The sequence below is a fragment of the Budorcas taxicolor genome, chromosome 1 (assembly GCF_023091745.1).
Source record: "Budorcas taxicolor isolate Tak-1 chromosome 1, Takin1.1, whole genome shotgun sequence".
Taxonomy (NCBI): Eukaryota; Metazoa; Chordata; class Mammalia; order Artiodactyla; family Bovidae; genus Budorcas; species Budorcas taxicolor.
Genome location: NC_068910.1, coordinates 167,037,226 through 167,062,936, shown reverse-complemented (window position 1 = coordinate 167,062,936; position 25,711 = coordinate 167,037,226). Strand labels below are relative to the sequence as shown.

Genomic DNA, 25,711 nt, shown 5'->3' with positions numbered 1-25,711 from the left:
CCTAACAGTGGTACATTTTTCAAGCTGAAAATTAAGATATATAATATATATAAATAGGAAATTCTATTATATAATTAGAGGATGTAGCATTCCATTCATGAAATATACTAAGCAATTAAATAATTTGAAAAACTAATTTTAACCATGATTGCTAAAAAATCATGTATACATATGAGTAAGTTAGCAAATTAATGGCAAACACCAATTTTTAACAAAAGTAGTGCTTTGAAAATTTGCCAACATTGTTTTCTAGTGACAGAAAGCAAATATTTGAATTTTTCATGTTTTTGTGTTAATATGAATATTATTTATATTTTTAGGAACATAAATATGGCAAAAATAACACTCAGATTTTCTAAATTTTTAATTCTCTAGATAGTAGTAAGATCAATGTCAAAGAATTATAATGTTTTACTAGGGTACACTTTTATTTCTTTTTATACCTTACTGGAAAAAGGACACATATTTAACTCAAATAAAAAGGAAAGAGAAAATAAACATGATGGTTATATCTGTGATGAGCTGCTTTTCTTTTTAATTTACCTGCAATTATTTTCATTGTTGAAAAATTATTTCTTCCACTATCTACACCTGCACATATTTCTTGAACTCCCAGATATTTTGTTTTTCTTTATTAGCAAAACAACAGCAGGGCAGTTTTGCTGGCTTTGTATATATATATAGATAGATAGATGATACCAAGAATATTAGCATGCTTCTCTTCCAGGCTGACACACAAATTTGTGAATTATTCCATCTTTTGAAATTTATTTTGTAAAAATATTTTTGAGCTGTATACTTATGATTTGTATGTGTCTCTATGTATGTACTGATGCTTCAGTTTTACAAATTTACTTTAAAAAATGCAAAGGGTGGCATTTAAGATTGAAAAAAAAATAGAATAGTGAGTTGATCAGATCTGGACATGGATACATGAAAGGGTATCTTTGCTTCCTTTTGAGGAGCAAGCAGGATGGTTGTGTGAGTGCTGCATCCCAAATCTGCCCTGCCCCAAAGCACCTAAATTAATCACTTTTAGAAAAATTATTTCAATTTAAACTTTTGAAGAAACATTTCCATTTTCCTCTTCCTGACTAATTTCTTTTCTCTGCAGTTCCAGGTTCTATTTGGCTTTCATCTCCTTCAGTCCTTTTCTACCACAGTTACGTCAATTGGTTATGAGGGGCTCTGAGCATTTAAGAAAATCCAATGCAAGTTTTGGTAAACTCCAGTGATAGTGAAAGGAAAAGAGATAGATGGCTGACTTTAAAATGTCTATGCAATATCAAGTTATCAGAAATCAATATTGTGGGGTAGTTAATAATAAAGTACATTTATAGCTTATGAAGTACTGTTTAAATGTGGTTTTCAATTAATAGGTACTCCCCTGGTAGCGCAGATGGTAACTTTTACAAGGTTAGTTACTAATGGAATCAGAATTTGTCCAATATCTATCTGAATCTTTATTTTTCAGTCAGCTCATAAATTGTCTTTGTGATTTATTTGAATGTACAACATTAAACAACATACTATAATGCAAACAGAGACAGTGCTAATAATTTCACCTAATGGACAACCATAACAAAGGTAGTATGGGAATACAACTCTAATTGTACTCTTATCTTAGAGATTAGAGAATGCATGTGGGTCTTGTATGTATTGAAGGTCAAGGGGAAAAAGCCAAACCAAGTACATGCTCAAATAAGTAAAACTGGATTTTATGTTTTTAGGGAGACTTTCTCCCAAAGTCTGATCCTTTGACCACTAGTAATCAAGGCCTCCTACCAAGCCCTCTACCTGTACCACTGAATTAGGATTCCCTTCTTACATTTACCTAACGTATTATGGAAAAGCCTGAAAGAACTTATCAGCCAATCCAATATCTTCTCCCTCTACTTGTATGAGCAATCCACCACAAGTGTTATTTTAAATTATTGTGAGGCTTATTTAATGCCACTTCCCAGTGAATTTATTTGCATGCTTAATATGAAGAACTTCTCTTTAAAAATTCAAGGACTTTAATAATGTGGTTTGAGTACAAGAAGGGGATATTTGGTGCATGGAGTATCTTTTTAAAACACCTTAAATGACACCATTAGATAACTACCTATTCTTTATATACAGCTCTGATTAGGAGGGGGAAGTGTATGTCAATTTATATTTGCTTGTTTTATTAAAGTCTCCATTTTTTCTTTTGTTGCATTTGTTTTCCTTTTCCCAAAGTTATTATTTTGTTTCTGTGATTCTGCTTCTTGTGTGTTTGTTTGATGTTTATTGTTGTGTTTTTAAGATTTACTTTTCAGTATTTTAATTTAGAAGTTTATGTAACATACTTGGTATGGACCTAAGAGAAGCAGAAGATACTATTAAGAAGAGGTGGCAAGAATACACAGAAGAACTATGCAAAAAAATCTTCACAACACAGATAATCACGATGGTATTGTCAGCGGAGTGTGTAATTTCTTTGGTTCTGTCTCGTCACAACAAAAATTTGAAGCGACGGATCATTGTTAGAGCTCCATGCTACAGCTCAGTTTATTTAGAAAATAAAGGAAAATACATCCTTGAGGCATGAGGGCATGCCAACCCAAAAGACATGAAAAGAAAGAGAGAGACAGACAGAGACAAAGACAGAGAGAGAGGCCCCTGGGCCCTGGCCCCTGGCCCCTTGGCTCCTCTTTGATGTTTTTTCTCCTGCCCCTGGGCCTGCCCTATGTAAATAGGGCTAGCCAGGAATGCTGTTTGTTATACCTGAGATCCTCACACTGGTCCTCTAACCTTCCTTTGTTCTATTTCCATGGGCTTTTCCCTTCCTTGTCTTTTAGCCACAGCATTCTGGACTTCTTTTTCCTATTCTAACTATCTAACATTCCTCCCTCAAGAGATGGGAGGCCCAGTTCTTTGGGAATAGGTGCGTCGAGGTCTTTCTGGCTACTTCCTGCTGAACTGGGATGGCGAGGGGCATTGGGCCTCACCCTCTTGCTAGTCTCAGGCCTCTCAGCCCTTGTAGCAGTGTCCATCTAAGAGTGAGTGATATTTTCTGTGGTCGGCTGTAGTTTTATATAGTCTTGAACTGACACTGCATCTTGTAGCTTGTTGACCTGGGCAGAGACAGAATGGGTTAGATAATTGATAATACATGGAACAATCATAAGCGGCATCAATATAACAAGGAATAGTAGGGAGATTAGCCAACTCCAAATTTCCATCACCAGGAATGGCTCAAGTCCCTCCTTTTGGAACCACTCCATATGATCTTCTTGAAAGCCCTCACTGTTAGCTTTAAGAGTCTCACCTTCAGTATACAAAGGAGTTTCTGGCAAATTAGTCTGTGAAATTAAAGTGGCAACCCCTATTAGGTCACTTTTCCATAATGCTGCTCTCTTAGCTGCCTGATTGGCTGCTTGGTTCCCTCGTGCCACTTCCATGCTTCCTTTTTGGTGTCCTTTACAGTGGGAGATTGAAACCTCAGCAGTCAAATGGACTGCCTCCAAGAGTCTAACGATTTGATCACCACATTTGATTGGGGACACTCAGGTGGTCAGGTGGCCTCTTATTTTCCAAATGGCAGCATGTGCATATAGCACCAGAAAGGCATACTTGGAGTCAGTGTAAATGGCTACTCTTTATCCTTTTCCCAGCTCTAAAGCTGGAGTCAGGGCTATGAGCTCAGCTAATTGGGCCTGGCTCAGAGGTTAAAGCATCTGCCTGCAACGCGGGAGACCTGGGTTCAATCCCTGGGTCAGGAAGATCCCCTGGAGAAGGAAATGGCAATGTACTCCAGTATTCTTGCCTATAGAATCCCACGGATGGAGGAGCCTGGTGGGTTTACAGTTCACGGGATCACAGAGTCAGACATGACTGAGTGACTTCACTCACTCACTCACTCACCTAGTGAGGTTTAGCCTCTATGGTCTCCAAATTGAGGGCTATTGCATATCTGGCTCTTCTTTTTCCATCCAAGACAAAACTGCTTCCATCAGTGTACATGATTTCCTCAGGATTAGTCAGAAGATCTTCTGAAAATACCTGTCAAGGTTTTGTCCAGTTGTCCAAGGTTTCTAGGCAAGAAAGAAAGGGGAGAGAGCCCTCGGGGGTAGGCAGGAGGGTGGCTAGGTTAAGAACCTCACAAGGGGATATAGTCAGGCCTGAATTTTCCACCAGCACTACTTGACATCTGAGGATTCTTTGATCAGACATCCATAAATGCCCTCTCCCATTCAGGAGTTGTTTCATTTGGTGGCTGGTAAAAATAGTTAGTTTGCATCCAAAAGCATTTTAAATCATCTTCTATCAGAATTGCAATAGCTGCAAGATTTCACAGGCAGGGAGAAATCTCTTCCCAATAAGGGATTAGGACATTCAGAGGCCACCAGAAACTGGTGGGAAAATATTTGTCCATCCCAGCAGCAAAGTGCTCAGGTGAATCTTTTTGTAATTGTTTTTCCTGTAGCACCCAAAATGGTACGAGTTTGGGAGGAGAAGGCTCTGGATTAGGAGGTCAGGACAGAGTAAGTAGCACTTGTGTCAATCAAGAAATTCTTGGACCTACCTGCCAGATCCAGCCGCACCCTTGGCTCCAGGCCTGTATTGATTATCTGTGACAGGCAGGCTGGCTGGCTTGGGCCTCTTCAGTACTGTTGAAACATTGTGAGGGAAAACTTGGCTCTAGATCTTCAGGCTCTCGGGTCCCGAGGGCAGAGTGCTGCCCAATGTCCTAATTAATGGTATTTGTAGCAAGCCATTTTAGGAGACTTCTCTTGGTTTGGACACTCCTTAGCCCTATTCCCTGCCTGTCTACAGATTATACATTTGCCTCATGCCTTGTCCTTCAAAGACTTGGGGTTGTCCATAGAGCCTCCCTAGAGGGCAGCCAGCATTGGGCATGCCCTGTCTCTTTCCTTTTCTCCCTTTTCTGGGCCTTGGCCTCCCTCTCCTCTTCTCTGTTATAAAAGGTATTGGTGGCTGTCTGGACCATCTCATCTAAAGAGGCAGCAGAGTCCTGCTGCTGTAGCTGTTGTAACTTTATCCTGAATTCTGATACACGTTGGGATAGGAATTTGTCCTTTAAAATCACCTGTCTTTCATAACAGTTTAAGTCCATATTATTAAACTCTTGGAAGTCCTCTTTTAGCCTTTCCAGAAAGGCAATGGCGTTCTTGTTGGGCTCCTGAGTTATTGCTGAGACTGGGCACAGTCCCACAAGTAATAGGCTTTCTTCTATTTCCATGGGTGGACTTCCTTAGGGGTGAGTCTTTCTGAAGCTTATCCTATCCAGTACTGTTGCAACCTGAGAGATGGGCATCCCCAGGTCAGGGTGCAGATCCCCAGGTAGGCTTAGGCATGATAGCCTCCTGGAGATCGAGTCCCTGGGCAGGTCGAGGCAGGTCAGCCTCCTGAGAATTGTGTCCCTGGGCAGGTCAAGTTGTGATGACCTCCTGGGACCCCTGAACTGGCAAATCCCTGAGCAGATTGAGGCATGACAACCTTTCAAGGACCAGATCCCTAGGCAGGTCAGGGCAGGTCGGCCTCCTGGGACCCCCGGGCTGGAGTTGTGTGTCCCCAAGGTCTCCAGCATGACCAGTTCTGGGTAGGATTAAGGGGTTTTAATCTTAACTCATCGCCAGTTTGTTCACCACAGATGGGAATAGGTATCATGATGTAAAGTGATCCAAGCCTGTGCCCTGAGACAGGGAATCTGGTGAAGCAGCCATAAGCCTTATCCTCTTACTGCTCTAAAGAAGTGTAAGTCACTGATTTCCTCCCCTAGTCCTCTATAAGAGCAGTTTAGGCTGTTTCCAATGGTAAACATTTCATTGTCATGGACCCACCTTAGGTGATAACAGAAGCAATGACAAGGAATGGGTTATTTGGTCCTGTTAGAGGCAGTAGATTATGTTAATAATAGGCGGGATAGAGCAGTGTTGCCTACAAGAGGGCAGGGTCCTGGTTAAAGGAGTTAGTAATTGGCTCAAAAATAAATTGATAAGAGGCAACAGCCCAGATGTTCCATAAAAGTGGAGTGCAGATTTAACCCTAGGGTATGTTTGTAACTTTAGGAGAAGGGTGGAAAGGGTTTTGGCCCAAACGGCCTGCAGGGGTGAACTCCCAAAGTGGCAAACATCATCCCTGGAAGCTCAAATGCCTTTGAAGGGATGCCAACAGATGGACTTCTAGTAGGCATCGTGCGCCTGTCTCTCACCCTAGTGGGTTCACTGTGAAATGCCGATGTTGCACATGTTGTAGGAAACATGAAAGATGAAGTCCTGAATATCTAGAGGGGTTGAATATTATACAGTATTTCACTCCCAAGGGCCAGCTATTTTCTGGTTATTCATCCAGAAGATTCTAGAGGCAATATTGTGGGCCCGCATGGGGCTCAGGAAAACAGCATGAAAGAGGAGGGAAGAAGGAAGGGCACAGCTTTTGACAGAAACATAGCACAAGGGCATGACATAAACTGATTAAAATTAAATGGATCCAAGGTGACAAGTCAAATTCAACTAAACTATGATCCCTAATCTGCAAGCTAAATGATACACCCAGGTGGCAGGACAGTTCCAAGGCACTGTCAAAAGGCAGAGGAGTGGGTGGTTTGCCAGTGGTTGGGATGATCCTGCCACTCATTAGCATATAAATTCACCCCGCTCACAAAAACTAGCCACATCACATTCCATGGGAAAACACTTGCCCTCTGTTATGGCCCACATCCTGCAGAGTGTGCTTCTCTCTGAATCTGAACAAATCCACCTCTGACCTATCTCCGTGTCTCTAACTGAATTTTTGCAATGAGACATCAGAGCCTGAGCTTCATTAGGTCCTGAAGCTAGGCATCATGGGTTTTGGATGGGCTCAAGTCCCGAGAGAGAGAAGCTGGAGGACGGGAGAAAAAAGCAATGGGAAAAATGTGCCAAGGAATCCCCTTCATAACCAGCTAAAAAATGTGCTAAATACCTGGCCTGTGCTCACAGTTTTCATTGGCCTGATCCTTGTCACAAAGATTAAGGACAGAAGAACCCCCAACAGCTTAGGTAACAGCTACTGGGGCTCAGCAGATAGTGGAGCCTTTGGGACATACTGAGGAGTAGCCTCTCCAGAGTCCTTCAATTTCACCCACTGTGGCTCGCTTTTTCATGGGAGGTTCAAAGAAACAAGAAAGGAGAGATTGTAGAAATTAAGATTTTGTTTGGCATATGTCCCTCCAGCCATAGAAGTGAAGACCTCCTACCATCAGTTCAGTTCAGTTCAGTTGCTCAGTCATGTCCTACTCTTTGCAACCCCATGAATCGCAGCATGCCAGGCCTCCCTGTCCATCACCAACTCCTGGAGTTCACTCAGACTCACGTTCATTGAGTCAGTGATGCCATCCAGCCATCTCATCCTCTGTCATCCCCTTCTCCTGCCCCCAATCCCTCCCAGCATCAGAGTCTTTTCCAATGAGTCAACTCTTCGCATGAGGTGGCCAAAGTATAGGAGTTTCAGCTTTAGCATCATTCCTTCCAAAGAAATCCCAGGGCTGATCTTCCAAATGGACTGATTGGATCTCCTTGCAGTCCAAGGGACTCTCAAGAGTCTTCTCCAACACCATAGTTCAAAAGCATCAATTCTTCAATGCTCAGCCTTCTTCACAGTCCAACTCTCATCCATACATGACTACTGGAAAAATCATAGCCTTGACTAGACAGACCTTAGTCGGCAAACCGGAGGTCTTCTGGAATCTGAAACTGAGCTGCATGAGCTTTCTGCTGAGTTTGTCTTTTGCTGTCCCAGTTTTCCAGCATGCTGGGCCTCTTGTCACTTCCCCTGTGCTGAGTTTTCTTCACCTTCAGCTTCCACCATGGGAGTTTTCGCCTAGCTGGGCTCCTGCTGTGCTTGGCCTCCTCCTTGAGGGGGCTGTGCTGAGTTTGTTTCAGACAGGTTAAATTGGAGTCACAGCACCACAGATGTCAGGGGAGTGTGTAATTTCCTCGGTTCTGTCACATCACAATGAAAATTTGAAGCCATGGACCAGTTTACAGCTCCATGTTACAGCTCAGCTTTATTTAGAAAATAAAGGAAAATACATCCTCAAGTCATGAGGGCATGCCAATGTGAAAGACGTGAACAGAAGAGAGACAAAAAGAGAGAGAGAGAGTGTGACCTCTGGCCCTTTGGCTCTTCTTTTTATATGTTTTTTATCCTGCCCCTGGGCCTGCCTTATGTAAATTAGGCTAGCCAAGATTGCTGTTTGTTCTACCTCAGGTCTGCACTCCAGTCCTCGGACCTTCTTTTGTTCTATTTTCGCGGGCTTTTCCCTTCCCTGTCTTTTAGCTACTGCCATTCTGGACTCCTTTTTCCTATTCTAACTACCTAACAGTATGATCACTCACCTAGAGCCAGACATCTAGAATGTGAAGTCAAATGGGCCTTAGGAAGCATCACTAAGAACAAAGCTAGTGGAGGTGATGGAATTCCAGTTGAGCTATTTCAAAGCCTAAAGGATGATGCTGTTACAGTGCTGCACTCATATGTCAGCAAATTTGGAAAACTCAGCAGTGGCCACAGGACTGGAAAAGGTCAGTTTTCATTCCAGTCCCAAAGAAAGGCAATGCCAAAAAATGCTCAAACTACGACACAATTGCACTCATCTAATAAAGTAATGCTCAAAATTCTCCAAGCCAGGGTTCAGCAATACATGAACCGTGAACTTCCAGATGTTCAAGCTGGATTTAGAAAAGGCAGAAGAACCATAGATCAAATTGCCAACATCCACTGGATCATTGAAAAAGCAAGAAAGTTCCAGAAAAAAAAAAATCTATTTCTGCTTTATTGACTATGCCAAAGCCTTTAACTGTGTGGATCACAATAAACTGTGGAAAATTCTTCAAGAGATGGGAATATCAGATCACCTTACCTGCCTCCTAAGAAATCTGTATGCAGGTCAGGAACCAACAAAGAACTGGATATGGAATAACAGACTGGCTCCAAAGAGGGAAAGGAATACATCAAGGCTGTATATTGTCATCCTGCTTATTTAACTTGTATGCAGACTACATCTGGAGAAGGCAATGGCAACTCACTCCAGTACTCTTGCCTGGCAAATCCTATGGATGGAGGAGCCTGGTAGGCTGCAGTCCATGGGGTCGCTAGGAGTCAGACACGACTGAGCAACTTCCCTTTCATTTTTCACTTTCACGCATTGGAGAAGGAAATGGCAACCCACTCAAATGTTCTTGCCTGGAGAATCCCAGGGACAGGGGAGCCTGGTGGGCTGCCATCTATGGGGTCACACAGAGTCTGACACGAGTGAAGCGACTTAGCAGCAGCAGCAGAGTACATCATGAGAAACGCTGGGCTGGATGAAGCACAAGCTGGTTCCAAGACTGCCGGGAGAAATATCAATAACCTCAGATATGCAGATGGCACCACGCTTACCGCAGAAAATGAAGAAGAACTAAAGAGCCTCTTGATGAAAGTGAAAGAGGAGAGTGAAAAAGTTGGCTTAAAGCTCAACATTCAGAAAACGAAGATCATGGCTTCTGGTCCCATCACTTCATGGCAAATAGATGGGGAAACAGTGGAAACAGTGACAGACTTTATTTTTCTGGGCTCCAAAATCACTGCAGATGGTGACTGAAGTCATGAAATTAAAAAACGCCTACTCCTTGGAAGAAAAGTTATGACCAACCTAGACAGCATATTAAAAAGCTGAGAAATTACTTTGCCAACAAAGGTCCATCTAGTCAAGGCTATGGTTTTTCCAGTGGTCATGTATGGCTGTGAGAGTTGGACTATAAAGAAAGCTGAGCACTGAAGAATCTATGCTTTTGAACTGTGGTGTTGGAGAAGACTGTTGAGAGTCCCTTGCTGAGACTGTTGGGACTCTCAATGAGACTGCAAGGAGATCCAAGCAGTCCGTCCTAAGGATGTCAGTCTGGAATATTCATTGGAAGGACTGATGATGAAGCTGAAACTCTAATACTTTTTGACTACCTGATGTGAAGAACTGATTCATGTGTAAAGAACCTGATGCTGGGAAAGATTGAAGGCAAGAGGAGAAGGGGATGACAGAGGGTTGGATGGCATCACTGACTCAATGGACAAGAGTTTGAATAAACTCCAGGAGTTGGTGATGGACAGAGAGGCCTGGTGTGCTGCAGTCCATGGGATTGCAAAGAGTGGGACACAACTGAGCAATTGAACTGAAGTGTAGCGTATTTGTTATGCTTTTCAACTGAATTTTATAGATTTCCTTCTGAGCCCTGAATTACATACAACACATATAGAGGAGGGCCAGCCCAGGTGGCTCAGCAGTAAAGAACCCACCTGCCAGTGCAGAAAATGCAGGTTCTATCGCGGAGTCAGGAAGATTCCTTGGAGGAAAAAATGCCAACACATTGCAGTATTCTTGCCTGGAAAATTCTATGGACAGAGGGCTACAGTCCATGGAGTTACAGTCAGAGAGGACTCAGCAGGCACATACATATGCACACATTGAGGAATTTTACTCTAGTGTTTCTATCACTTCCAAAATGTGTTCAATATATAATCTAGCCATGAACATTAGTACATATTAAAAAAAGATGTCTTGCTTTCTTTTTCTTGTTTTTTTCTGTAAGAATAATAGTATGGTTCTTTTTTAACGTGAACATCTTCCATCTTCTTAGCACTAAATTGTTTAATGCCAAAAATGACGTATTAACTATTGTAGTCATATGCATAGAATTTGCCTTTGCATCCAAAGCTCAAACCATGGAAGAGCAAAGCTTAATACCTTTTTGATAATATATTTGAATGCTTACACAGAGCATTTTAGTTTTGATCCTAATTTAATATAGATGTCCATGATATCAAATATGGATTAGTCTTTGAAAAATTGCTCTCTGGCATAAGATAAATTCTACTCTAGAAAAAATTAGTAAAATAGTACCCTTAATCTCCATTACTATAATTAGTAAATCCTTTTATTATAAAGACTTTAAAATACAGTTATAAATTAATTTGCAGTTATAAATGATAGCATACATAATTGTGAATCTTGTAGAAAAAATCCATTAGGTTTTATTGAATAATCTTTTCAAGTTTACACACATTGATTTTTATTTTCATGCTTTACTAGTATCCCTTTTTTTTATGCAGGCACTTAGTAGATAAAATTTACTTGTTCTGCTTGACAGATCTGAAAACAGAATTTAAGCACTGTTTTAATTCTAAGAAATGGATAGAAATTTATATCAAATCCCTCTAGTATTTTTAATCTGTTACTTTTCCTCAAATGACATTCAAGCTGTCTAAAACTCTTGTGAAAGTTATCAGAGCAAGACCTATTGAGAATTATTCCCATTCACCTTTTAATTTCAATATAACTTGGACAGCTTGAGCTTTCTACATGTTTAGCATTTAGTCCCAAACTTTTTTCATAATCCAAACCCCTTGATGTAAAGAAAGCAGTAAGTTAAAATAAAAGTTTTCTCAATAAGTAAAATTTTCTTTATGAATCTTGATAAGACCTGAGGATTCTTGGGTTTTATTTTGATATTTGCTGGAAGTTACTTTGTGAAAAAAGGGAAGAGACATCTATTTTCATGCATGGGTACTCTGTTCCAGTGTGGGTGTTTCTCTGCCTTAAAGCACTGTTATTAAACAGATAACCATTCCAGTCACTGATTGCCTGAGTTGTCAATCAAAATTTACCTGAAAAACCCCATTAATATCATAATGTGAAAGTGCTGTTTTTAATGAAATCTTACCTTTGAGATTTTTTTACTTGAAGCCAAACTCTGTCATACATGATGATCATGTGTTCATCCTTCATGAACATGAATACTAACTTTACATTCTTTTGATTTAAAAAATATTCAGTATTATAAATGTATTAAGTTCAGATTTCTAATTATGAACATGACAAACACCTGTCCCATTACTCTTATGACAAAAAGTATAATGAGACATAAATTTTGAGTGTAAGGTTATTACAGTGTGGAGATATGATGTGGAAGGACAGGATGCTATGGTACTCAATGAGACATCACCTCTCCCAAATGTAGGAGGTTAGTGAAGTTTGCCTGAAGAAAACTACGTTAAATGGTAAGGTTTGAAGGATGATATGAGTCAGTTATGTGGGTATCTGTGGGAGGAAAATGTTTCTGTGGAGGGGGAGTGTAGGAGGAGATTGTTAGTTTGTCATTTTTCTTGCAGAAAACATGGAGTCTAAAAGCATAGAGTGCAACCAGGAACGGCAACTCCCACAATTATATTAAATGACTTACTAGGGAAATATTTGCTTCCTGTCTTCCAGATTTTAATCTCTACTAGCTTAGAGGCCTCGGCACACAAAGGGAGACCCAGTGATGATTCCATGGAAATTTAAAATTAAAGATTACATCTGACCAATTTGAGGCCCCTCCAGAACCAATAGAGCTTTACTTTGATGCTGGGAGGATTGATCCAGACTCTCAAGAGGCCCCTAATGGTGGCACAAATGAGTATGTCTGGGATCCTTCAAAGTGGTTTCAACTACCAAGTTTCTTGAGGAAAATTAATGTTACACTATAATGATTCAATAATATGACTTCCAAATGCATGAATTATTCAGGACTAGATCCCTGCTATACCTCATTTGAGGAATCTGAGATTTTACCAAAGGCAAAGAATGCATGAACTATGTGGTAAAAGAAAAAAAAAAAAAAAATCATTAATACTATCCACAACCTCATGGTGTGTTGCAGAAACAAGGCTTTTCTAGCTATTTATATTTTTGCATCTGTCATTTATCATCATTCTTTCTTCTATCTATCTATCTATCTATCTATCTATCTATCTCTGTCTGTCTATCTATCCAAGTTCTTGTTTCCTTCTCTCTCTTTTTGGTAAGAGGATTATTACTTTAAAATACTGTGATTACTGTGATGGATTTTACCATGCATCAACATGAATCAGCATTAGGTATGCATATGTCCCCTCCCTCCTGGAACCCCACCCACCTCCCTCCCCATCCCATCCCTCTAGGTTGTCACAGAGCACTGGCTTTGGGTTTCCTCTATCATACATCAAACACGCACTGGCTATCTATTTTATATATGGTAATGCATATGTTTCAAGACTTTATGCAATATGCAGTTTTAGTGATGAATTTTTTTAAAATTTTTAAATACATTTATTTTAATTGGAGGTTAATTACTTTACAATATTGTAGTGGTTTTTGCCATACATTATAATTTTTTAAATTTGATTCATAAGGTACAGGAGATAAAGGGAGGATATTGACTTAACTATAAGAGAATAACATCATCCAGAAATGGGTTCAGTAATTTGGAATGTTGGGTCATCTCTTTTGGGATAGAGGGTTTTTCATTTTTATGGGACATCACTGCACTGTGTTGAATGGTAACATGCTATAGTTCTTATCTGAAAGTTTAAACGTGGATACAAGTTATAGAAGAATGTGTAGTGGCCTGATAGGCAAGGTGGTGTATAGCACTAAACATTGATTCATTCTAGTGAAAAGCACATACTGCAAAATATGAAAAGCTCAAAATTGCATTTCCTGAATTTGCTTACATCTAGATGAACATGCTATATTTTCATTAACTAAATGTAGTTGTGCAAGATATTGTATGCAAAAGCCGTGTACTTCTGCAGCTTCTGTTGGTAGAATCAGTCTTATGACTGTTTGCATTCCTGGGGTGAAATTTTTGATTTTGGATATTTGCTAATATAACTACTTCATGACTGTGAAAGAAACTGGTCGTTCCCCTGGTAACCAAGTTCTATGGTGCTTTTGAAATCATCAGTAAAAGCTTAGTCTGCCATCTTCCTTCAACCTCCACATTAACTCTATATGCAATTTAATATCTTTAATAGATCCCTTGTGCTTTAACTGCTGCTGCTGCTGCTAAGTCGCTTCAGTCATGTCCGACTCTGTGCGACCCCGTAGATGGCAGCCCACTAGGCTCTCCCGTCCCTGGGATTCTCCAGGCAAGAACACTGGAATGGGTTGCCATTTCCTTCTCCAATGCATGAAAGTGAAAAGTGAAAGGGAAGTCGGTAAGTCGTGTCCGACTCTGTGCGACCCCATAGACGGAAGCCCACCAGGCTCCTCCGTCCATGGGATTTTCCAGGCAAGAGTACTGGAGTGGTATGCCATCACCTTCTCCGAGTGAATTTCATTTTTTGAAGCTGAACAGTGATCAGCTCAGTGGAAACATCAACTAATAAAAAATATTTTATATACTTTATATCTTTTTTCTATTTTTGAAAAGGGGAAATTTTGAGTGTGATGTGAACAAGAACTCTTAAAGTCAGTCTCACTGGGGGGATGCCAGAAGGAACAGATGAGTGAGAGAAGTCTCTATTTTGGTATTTAGCCATTTGTATTCTTGGATAGTTAAGAATTGTCTCTACTGCCATTGTACTCAAATACTTCCAGATATGAAATTACTAATCGAGCAACTGATTAATAATAATATGACAAGTTATTCATGGGAAAACAAACAGTTGACCTCCTCTTCACTTCTTCCTTACTGATACCACATTACAAATGAATCTATTGTTTTCTAACAGTAAGGGAGAATCAGGAATTCTTAGTCCATAATTTTTCAGAGAAGGCAAACAGTTTGGGTGACTTCATTTCAATGAAAAGGATCATAGTATCTGAACTTTATCTAAAGTTCTAATGCATTTCACACAGAACATCAAAAGGGATGAAGGAATGAATCATGGACAGAAAGGAGACAGAACAGGGAGTGATATAAGCCATTTCTTTCATAATTTTAGTGGTAAATCAGCTTAATACCAGAAAAGGCAAGGGCAACCCACTTCAGTACTCTTGCCTGGAGAATCCCATGGATGGAGGAGCCTGGTAGGCTGCAGTTCATGGAGTTGCTAAGAGTCAGACACAACTGAGCAACTTCACTTTCAATTTTCACCTACATGAATTGGAGAAGGAAATGGCAACCCACTCCAGTATTCTTGCCTGGAGAATCCCAGGGATGGGGGGAGCCTGGTGGGCTACCATCTATGAAGTTGCAGAGAGTCGAACATGACTGAAGTGACTTAGCAGCAGCAGCAGCAGCAGTAGCTTAATACTTACATCTTTGGGTAGTAAAAACTGAATTTTCATAGCAATGCTTTTTTTTTTTTTTTTAAATTCTCTAGGGCTACTATCATTCCTTGTAAGGACCCAGAAGAATGTTATGATAACACATTCCTGTTTATTCTTTTTTTTTTTTTGGTGGTTCCACGTGGCATATGGGATCATAGTTTTTCAGCCAGGCATTGAACCTGAAGTCCTTCAATTGGAAATCCAGAGTCTTAACCACTGGAAGACCAAAGAAATCTCACACATTGCTTCTTTTACCCCTTACCAATCTTTGTTGAGGAGATGCTCCTCAGATTTCTTAAGTCCCATGTCTGTGGGTCTGTAGGATGGGGTCAGGACACCACTGAGCGACTTCACTTTCAATTTTCACTTTCATGCATTGGAGAAGGAAATGGTAACCCACTCCAGTGTTCTTGCCTGGAGAATCCCAGGGATGGGGGAGCCTGGTGGGCTGCAGTCTATGGGGTCACACAGAGTCACACACGACTGAAACGACTTAGCAGCAGCAGCAGCATATATAGTAAACTATCACAACAGAAAAAAGAATGTAAAAATGTTTTATTGCATAATGGAGGTCATAAAAAAGTATTATAGGTAAAAGATTTTGCTTTAGGGGCAACAAATCCAATGTGTAGCTGTTGGGAGTAATAACAGACAGTTCAGTCAAGCTTTACACTACATGGCATTTAAATAAGCAGAGTAGCATTTATTACAAGCCTGTACTATATAACACTAAATGTAGGGAGTGGATAATAGCATTTTATTCAAACATCTTATCAAAGGTCCTGGACCTTACAAAGTAATGATATTGTTTAAAAATATTCCCTTAAAGTGATTCCTCTATTCTGCTCACAGGAAATGCTGAGGAATTCAATCAAATTATCTTGTATAGACAAGCATTTACAGTGGTAAAAAGCTAAGCAGAATAAGGTTTAAGAAATAAAAACTGCCAGACTTAAAAACAGCTTCAAAAAAAAGTAGTTTCAATTAATATATTTGCCAAAATTTGATTTATTTACAGTAATTCTAGCTAGTCTTTGGAATGCCTATCCCCCAGAGTCTAATGAAACCTCTATAAAGGAGCTGAAAATTTAATTTCCCAAGGAAATTAAGGAGTTAATGTAAAGTGGCAGAGGGAATATAGGCTGCTAACTGAGATACCAAGAAAAGTAAGCTGCTTCTTAGATTGTGGCTGGGCCCCTTATCTTAGTATTCCTGTAATTGCCTTGGGCTAGTCAGGGTTCCACTTATTTATTTAGGGTTCCGCTTATTTATTCATTCTTTTAGGATTTACCTGAGCATATGTCCTAAAGGAATTTGAGGCAGCTTACAAAATTAAATACAATATGAAACACAAAATATAAAAAGTGAAAACCTGCTTGGATTCCTGGCCCTGTTCCCTCCCTTTTCTTCAGTATCAGGTTTCTCTATAACCTAGACATCAGTGCCAATCTGGTTCTTACATAGAGGAAAAGAAAGAAATCCTGGAGTTTTGAAGGCAAGATGTGCTCAGCCACTAGTTGTTGTTCACTTGCTCAGTTGTATCTGACTCTGCAACCTCATGCGCTGCAGCACATAAGGCTTCCATGTCCTTCACTATCTCCTCAGTTCAGACCAGTTCAGTCGCTCAGTCATGTCTGGCTCTTTGCAACCCCATGAATTGCAGCACGCTAGGCCTCCCTGTCCATCACCAACGCCCAGAGTTCACTCAAACTCACGTCCATTGAGTTGGTGATGCCATCCAGCCATTTCATCCTCTGTCGTCCCCTTCTCCTCTTGCCCCCAATCCCTCCCAGTATCAGAGTCTTTTCCAATGAGTCAACTCTTTGCATGAGGTGGCCAAAGTACTGGAGTTTCAGCTTTAGCATCATTCCTTCCAAAGAACACCCAGGACTGATCTCCTTTAGAATGGACTGGTTGGATCTCCTTGCAGTCCAAGGGACTCTCAAGAGTCTTCTCCAACAGCACAGTTCGAAAGCATCAATTCTTCGGCACTCAGCTTTCTTCACAGTCCAACTCTCACATCCATACATGCTGCTGCTGCTACTGCTAAGTCGCTTCAGTCATGTCTGACTCTGTGCGACCCCATAGACGGCAGCCCACCAGGCTCCCCCGTCCCTGGGATTCTCCAGGCAAGAACACTGGAGTGGGTTGCCATTTCCTTCTCCAATGCATGAAAGTGAAAAGTGAAAGTAAAGTCGCTCAGCCGTGTCTGACTCCTAGCGACCCCATGGACTGCAGCCTACCAGGCTCCTCTGTCCATGGGATTTGCCAGGCAAGAGTACTGGAGCAGGTTGCTATTGCCTTCTCCCACATCCATACATGACTACTGGAAAAACCATAGCCTTGATTAGACGGACCTTTGTTGGCAAAGTAATGTCTCTGCTTTTGAATATGCTGTTTAGGTTGGTGAGTTGCTCAAATTCATCCACCAAAGACAGCCTTCACTTACGGGAAGTTCTGAGAAGAGACTGCTTACCTAGATTTCCTGGATGGTCATTCAGCTTTTGCTTGTTTGCTTTTGTGTTTGGACTAGGCATGAATTCCAGCATCTTGGCCTCTGTCATGGTCATTTGCTTATCTTACTTTTGGTTTTCCCTGGTAGGTCAGCTGGTAAAGAATCCACTTGCAATGCAGGAGACCCTAGTTTGATCCCTGGGTTGGGAAGATCTCCTGGAGAAGGGATAGGCTTACTTCTATTGTCTAGGAATCTAGTTTTCTGCCACATGTGGGCCCTGCTTTATCCTGGCATCCTAATCTTTACACACTAACTTGAAGTAACCAGATAAGCAAAAAATTATAGGACTCTAGCTAAATTTGAATTTCAGCTATTTGAATAAAAAATAGCTTTCTTATTTCTTAGTGTAAGTATGCCCCCCAAATTACATAGGAATTTCTTCAGAATCTCAACTGCCTCCTAAAAGAGATTGTAGTTGGGGACATGGCCACATGGTGGCCACATGGTTAAGATTCTGGGCTTTCATTTCCTTGACCTGGATTCAATTCTTGGTCAGGGAGCTGAGATCCTGCAAGTTCCTGCAAAGGAAAATATATAAATACATACATAAATACAAAGATAGTAGTTACCCATGCTTGGCAAGATTGTTTCAAGAATACAGAGAGATAATGTATGACATAGAACATTCTTAATCTAAAATAATTATTTGTCATTGGTTGAAATTCAAATTTAACTGGATGTCCTATAGTTTATCTGGGAACTCTACCTTAACTTCTTGAAGATTTCCCTGCTTCTGTCACTACTTGCTTATGTGTCCCAGGCTGACAGCTGTCAGAGAGCAGGTTTTTCTAGCCTGTTGTAACACATTTATTAGTGTCCCCTTTCTGGTCCTCACTGATTCATGTATGTTTATTACTTCCATTTTCTGTGAATGGTTTCCTGGAGATAGCATGCCCTATGTGTGTATGTGAATTTCCTATAATTGCCTGCTGCTCTGTGTATTCCCCTAGCACCCCTAGTCCCACAGACATTCCCCATCTGGCCTATTACTTCCACTTCACTGACATTAAGTACTAGTTTTATCTGGGGCAATTCTATTAAGAGTAGCAAATAATTAGCAGTATTTACTTGGTTTTAGGCCTTGATGAGATACTGCAAATACAAAGAGCAACAAAGTGTGTGCCCTATCTTCAGGGAGTTTGTAGTCAAGCAGAGGAATAGGATCAGAAGTGATGATAGTATTGGGATTTCCCTAGCGGCCCAGTGGCTTAGATGCTGCACGGGGTTCCGCCAATGCATGGGGCCTAGGTTCGTTCCCTGGTCTGGGAACTAAATCCCACATGATGCAATTAAAATATCCCTTGAGTGGCCAAATAAGTAAATAATAGCATTTTTTGAGGCTTCCCCCAATGGCTCAGTTGGTAAAGAACCCACCTGCTCATGCAGGAGACACAAGAGACACCAGTTCAATCCCTGGATTGGGAAGATCCCCTGGAGAAAGAAATGGCAATCCACTGCAGTAATCTTGCCTAGAAAATTCCATGGACTTAGGAGCCTGAAGGGCTATAGCCCTTGGGGATGCAAAGAATTGGACATGCCTGAATATCAATTTGATTAACAAAAATAATTAGCAGCTTCTACTTGGTTTTAGGTCTTGGTGAGATGCTGCAAATACAAAGGGAAACAAGGAATATGTTCTATCTTCAGGGACCTTGGAGTCAAGCAGAGGGATAGTATTAGAAATGGTGATAATGCTAGTAACCATACTTTTTGGATACTTACTACAAGGCCAGAAACATTTCCTATTTTAATTCTTGCAGCAACCCAGCCAAGAATATGTATCATCTCTTTAAGAAAGAGAAAATGATATTCTGAGGATAATCAAATTTCCTAAATCAATGCTTTCTCAGCTTTCTCAATGGCAACGTGGGATAGGTATCTAGACTTCTGACTTCAGATTGATTGTGCATCGCATTGGTCTACTCTCAGCTGAAATCATTATTAACGTATAGCATTTATTATACATCCAGCATACCTCCCCAGAGGAGAGAGGATATAGCTGGTAAGCTGTTACATGAAGTTACTCCTTTTTCATTTTCTCTCCTGTGACATTGATGACGCAGGCTGGAAGGTCCACACTCATCAGTTTCTAAATGTCTTCCTAACTTGCATGGAATGACTTCAAGCAAACGTGATTAATATCCATACTTTTAATAAAGAAACCTATTTATATTGATGTGGTGATCAGAGCAGAAAGCATATTATAAGCCTTTCCTTTTCCTCCACCTTCCTCTAAGTCTAGGCCTGGATGACTTCTCAGTCAGAGAGCCACAGGCTTGCTGGTCTGTTTGTGGTAGAAATCGTGATGCAAGAAAATTACTTCATCTCTCTCTGTCTTAAATACCCTATCTTCTGCTTTGTTTCCAAAGCCATCTATCTTAGGGATGATGTTGGGAAAGAGGTGTCATACTCTAGTAGTGATTTCTTGAGGTAATTAGAGAATTTGTATGTCAATGCCCACCCCCTCCTTCTGGCTTAAAATAATAGTTGTAATAGAGGAGTTCAATGGTATTTGACTATTTACTTCTTATTAATGAACAATTGATCTATAAATATTCAGTGAATGCCAGACATGTAGCTGGAAACATGTTAAATATTTTCCAGTTTCCTCCCTGCAAGCAGCTTCCTCTGGTGAAAGCTTGAGGTGGTTTCCTTAGCTCTGGACTCTGTCTGATGACTCAGCTCAGCTGGTCACAGCTCTTGTAGCAATTTTTCTGTTTTGTTACTTAGTCTCTTAGTGTGTCCAACTCTTTGCCACCCCATGGACTTCAGCCCTCCAGGTTTCATGGACTATAGCTCTCCAGTTTCCTCTGTCCATGAGAGTTCCCAGGCAGGAATACTGGAGTGTGTAGCCATTTCCTTCTCCAGGGGATCTGCCCAACCCAAGGATTAAACCCAAGTATCTTGCAAGTCTCCTGCATTGGAGACAAATTCTTTACCACTGAGCCACCTTCTTGCGCTCACAGCTTTTAGCAAAAGTCCCTCAATTTCCCCATTCCACCTGTCCAGAGAGGATGTTGATTATCTTGAGTTCTATATGACATACCTGCATTTGAGGTAGGGGTCAGGTTGCTTAGGAGGAAAATAGTGAGATAAAGAGAGGGTAATGTAGACTTTACTTAGGAAAAGTACACAAATTACATTATTTTACACAATTATGGTTTACTGTGGGAGAAGGCAATGGCAACCCACTCCAGTACTCTTGCCTGGAAAATCCCAGGGACGGAGGAGCCTGGTACGCTGCAGTCCATGGGGTCCCTAGGAGTTGGACACGACTGAGTGACTTCACTTTCACTTTCATGCATTGGAGAAGGAAATGGCAACCCACTCCAGTATTCTTGCCTGGAGAATCCTAGGGACGGAGGAGCCTGGTGGGCTGCCGCCTATGGGGTCGCACAGAGTCAGAAACAACTGAAGCGACTTAGCAGCAGTAGCAGCAGCATATGACATAAAATTTTGACCTCTGGTGCATGGAGTACCCTGAAGTTAAGTTCCCAAGTTTGGTCTTAGGAACTGGGCTGAGAAAGCAGAGAGTTCGTATAAAAACGGGCACTCACCAGATGCTGAGGGTGAGAGGAGGGATAGATTTAATGGGGTGGGGCAGAGGCATTCTAAAATGTGTTTAGCAAGGATGGGTTTCAAAATATGGAGCTACATTGGTAATTTAAGTTATCAGGACTCCAGGAAGCACAGAATTAGTTCCAAGAGCAACAAAACGTCTGGTTCAACAAAATTCTCAGTGGATGCCTATTTGATGGGTATCAACTCAAAAGAGCTTGGATATGTTCTGGTCTCAGAAAATACTAGAAGTTAACTGATCCAAATAATAGAGTCCATGGGGGAGTACTTTGTAAGTGACTTTTTTTTTTTTTTTCACGATCCAATAATTAGCCCAATTGTTGTAGACCCTATGAAGGCTAATAACTCACTAGCACTACAATGCCCTTTTATGCTTTTTTTTATTTTTATTTTTTATTTTTAAGGAGAGTTTTATTCATTCATTCATCCAGTATTTACAGGGGCCAGAGGGGTTGGGCTATGCTTAGCACAGAGAGGCAGCTGCCATACCTGCAGCTCCCCCCCACCCCAGTCACTATGTACACATAAGGGGACGGCTTGGATCGCCTCAGAGCCACCTGCCAAAGGCCATGGGGCTCCTTCTGGGGCCTGAGCTCCAGAGGCAGTGCTGGACCCATTAGCCCTTGGCTATCAGGCCCTCTGGGAACATGGGGCTCCAACTGGTTGACTTGGTCCTGCTATCCCCCACCCTGAGTGCCCTGCAGAAGCTGAGAAAGCTGGCATGGCAGGGAGAGCTGAGTGGTGCCAGCTCTTGCAAGCAGCCCTGTCTCTGCTGTCTCTAAGAGGAGGGAGACATAGTAATACTGAGGGCCTGGGCAGAGGCTCCTCTGAGCCCAGGAGCCCAAGGTAGGCCCCTTGCCAGGGCCACAACACTGAAGACAAGGAGCCCAGGGCCCTGCCACAGAGAGCAGTCTCGACGAGGCTGGCTGGAGCCAAGCCAACCAGCTCAAACACTTCTCTCTGCTCAGGCCATGGGACCCCAGCAGGCTGCTCATCCTGCTGGGACACCCCACTCCCAGCCTAGTCCAGCAGCCAGGGCCCTGAGTCTGGAGCTCTCCCAGGAGGAATGAAGAGCAGACCTGGCTTGCTCAACAGCAGGAACACCTGGGGACTGGAGCAGCAGGGCCCACTGCTCATGTGGCCCCCAGCTGTGACCCTGCAGGAGTGACTCTGGCCCTCCAGGATGACAGTGTTAGGAAAGAACTCAGAATCAGGAAGCTGGCTATGTCAACACAGTGGTGGCAAGATAGGCCAGAGCCCAGAAAAATAGGCATCTCTGTAGGTAAAATATATATTCTGCTGCCCAGGCAGAAAGGCCAGGTCCTGCCGCTCCACAGCTGTCTGTGTAGGAAGCTGCAGCACCTCACTGGGCCTCAGCTCTAGCTGCTGCCTCTGGAGCATGACAGGGCCAGCCTGCCCTGCCAGGCCCAGGGACACGAGGCCGAGGATCCCAGCTTGGCTCCCATTCCCAGGGTCTGGGCTCTCCAACTGGAACTATCCGGTAATACTGGGAAGAGGTGGACGGGGCAGGGAAGGGCCCTGGTGAGGGCCAGGCAGCAAGAGTAAATGCAGGGTCTGGCCAGCCGTCCTCACTGGCGCTTGGCCTTATAGGGACAGGAGCGTTTCTGCCCGTCTGGCTGCCGCTGCTTGTGGAGCCGGCCAATGCTGACCCCCTGGCGCCGCCGCACTGAGATGTTCTGCTCCACCAGGTTGGCCAGCATCCTTTCCTGAGCCAGCATGGAGATGAAGGTGCAGATGAACTCATCGTAGTTGTGGGTCCTTCTCTGGTCGTCAATCTTGAACTTCTTCCTCTTCTCCACTTCTCCCTTGAGACAGGCCTCATAGTTTGCAATCTCAGCCTCCACACACTTCAGTAGCACCAGCAGCTCCCTTGGTTAAATACTTCTTCCCATTCAAGGGCTCGCTAGGCCTGATCAGTCCCGGCTTCTCTCTACTGTCCACAGCCTCCACCACCACCTTCTCCTCTGGGCTGCCAGACCCGTGGCTGCCTTGGCTCGGTCTAATGGAAGGGGAGGAACACTTCCCACTCTCTGTCAGTGCCAGGGGACTCAGCACACCATCCTCAGCCAGGTGCAGGAGGCCCGTGCTGATGACAGGACCCAGGTCGCGTACAGCATGATTGTAGCATATGCAGTGAACAAGCAGCAGGCTGTCGTCCTCTCCAAAAAGCACCTTGGAGATGTGGGAGGTGACGGGAGTAGAGAGCTGCGCGCGGTTGGCTGAGCGGATAGGCGGGCGCAGTGGCGAATTGGAAGTGCTGCCGATCTCAGAGGCTGGTCCGTGCTCTCGTTGCTGGGGGTGGGCGAGGGCTGCGAGTGCGTTGGGACTGCCACAGCTGGACTCCCGGCCCCGTTGCTCGTCTTGATGGACAGAGGAATCGAGAGGTCCTTCTGGGACTCTTTGAGCTTCTCAGCCAAGACGTTGATGGTGTTGGGCTGTAGCACTGACAGCTGCCCATCCCCAGAGCTGCTCAATGGCCCTGGTTTCCCCGGGCCCTTTCGCTTATACCTGATGGCAGAGCTGGTGCTCTGCGCGTCGTCCTCCTCCTCATCCTCGTAGTCATCCTCATCGTCTGAGTACTGCTGTGGCGGTCGCACCGGAACTCTGCTGTGGCCCACACCCGCTGCCAGGTCTTCCTCCTCCTGCATGGGGACTTGGCATAGTTGATTGTCCAGAAAGGCTGGCAGCTGCTGGACAATAGGAGTGGGTGTGGGGGGAACCCCATTGATGTTGCTCCCTAGAGGCTTCACCACCAGCTTGGGTTTTCTAGGAGGGCTGTGGGTCAGGACTTGTGGGCACGAACGAACCAGCCACCTCCTCCACACCATCCGTGTGGGTGCTCTCAGAGGCCACCAGAGCCCTGCTTGTTTCCAGCATCAGAGGAGACTTGCTGCTGGTGGGTTTGGACTCTTCAGGCAGCTGTGACTCTTGAGACTTGTGGGTCTGAATCAGCTCTGGCTGTGTTACCCTGATCAGCTGCTGCAAGGCCTCCAGTATGGTCTGACGGTTCACCTTCAACACATGTAGCCTGGCCTCATACTTGATTCTGCAGTTGGGCACCACCCCCATCAGATTGAAGCAAATGTCATGGTAGGGTTCCCCTGCAGTGGCAAGGCCAATATGCTCCATGATGACCTGCCAGGCTTTGTCCGTCCACTCCTCGTCCTCCCCCCAGGGCCCATGGTCAATGGGGTAGACCTTCAGCCCATCCAGCTCAAAAAGCCAGCCTGTGATAGGCACAAAGCTGACAAAGTGGAAGGCTTCCATGGTCCGCACAACACTAAGGCCATTCTGCTTCTCGGGGAGGTGGCGTGGCTCAGGCCTGGAATGGCTATGGCCTGTCTTGGCCAACTCCAGAGCATTGCCAATCGCATATCCTTTAGTCTCGGGGCTGAAGCCTTTGGTGAAGTCCTTCATGCGACTCAGGGTGGGCCCCAGGTCCACATTGCTGAAGTTCAGGAGCACGGTCAGCAGGGCATGGGTGGCACAAGAGTTGGGGATCAGCTGGTGGGCAAAGAACATGTTATTCACAATAGCATCATCAATCACAGATGTATCATTCACCAAGGTAGAGACCTTGCGATGGGATTGGCGCTCTTCGATCCATTTGAACAGGAAGATGAATCCATACACGGGGCCCTGGCATTTGCTCTGAAGGTCATAAATCTCCTCCACCTGCACCCCTTTGACACTGAAATCTTCCACGAGGAGGGTGAAGAGGCCAGGGTGGCTCCCCAGCTCCAGCCAGCCCTTATTCATCTTCCCGTTGGGCGGGCCCTCAGCACCATGTCCAGGCCCTCTTGACCCAGCCACCGTCTCCCTGCCGGGGGCCCCTCCACCCACCTTTTATGCTTTTAAAATATGCTATGTTTTCAATAAATAAACACACAGGATATAAACAGTGCAGATGAAGAGGCATCTTGAAATATGACATTCTATTTTATGTTTAGGCTTTTAATTCCAGAATATGAAAATTCTGGCAATTAGAACATTGCTTTTTAACACTTTTAAAATTTCTTTTTTCTCACAAATTCATCTTAGGTCTATATTCATATAGTAATGCTCTGCAACATTTTTTTGACATAAACATTGTCAAAGAGAAAAATTGCAAGTGATTGATTCAATGAGTATTGCCATTGTTTACCATGAAACTTTAAGTCACTCTTCTATTGAAAATTGATCAGGGACAGTTGTCCATGATGATGATGAGCTACATTTCAAGTGCTGATAGAATACCTTTCCTGTGCTTCTGTTTGTTTCTTGAGGTTGAAAATACTGAGGGAATGAAAAGGAGGAGAATTATGTAAGTATAAATTGCTGGTGTGTACAGGAGATGAACATATTTATTTGTAACAAAATAAGATGATAAATAACAAAATGAATATTAAAAAGCTTTCTGAGACTGAGGCAGTCATGACAGTGAATGGAAGCCTACAGTTTCAAGTTTGAATCCAAGAACCACACATCACAATATAAATATCTTAGTGAAACCAGAAAAAATACATACTATGGCT

The 25,711-nt window shown here is 42.9% G+C and overlaps 1 protein-coding gene across 1 annotated transcript; it reads right to left on the bottom strand.

Moving 5' to 3' along the window:
* Positions 1 to 22,765: 22,765 nt before the first annotated feature.
* LOC128054600 (ubiquitin carboxyl-terminal hydrolase BAP1-like) lies at positions 22,766 to 24,956 on the bottom strand. The gene is given in 4 exon segments (XM_052647240.1): positions 22,766 to 23,071; positions 23,073 to 23,473; positions 23,476 to 24,001; positions 24,003 to 24,956. Coding segments are annotated over 4 exon segments (2,187 nt in total).
* Positions 24,957 to 25,711: the final 755 nt, after the last annotated feature.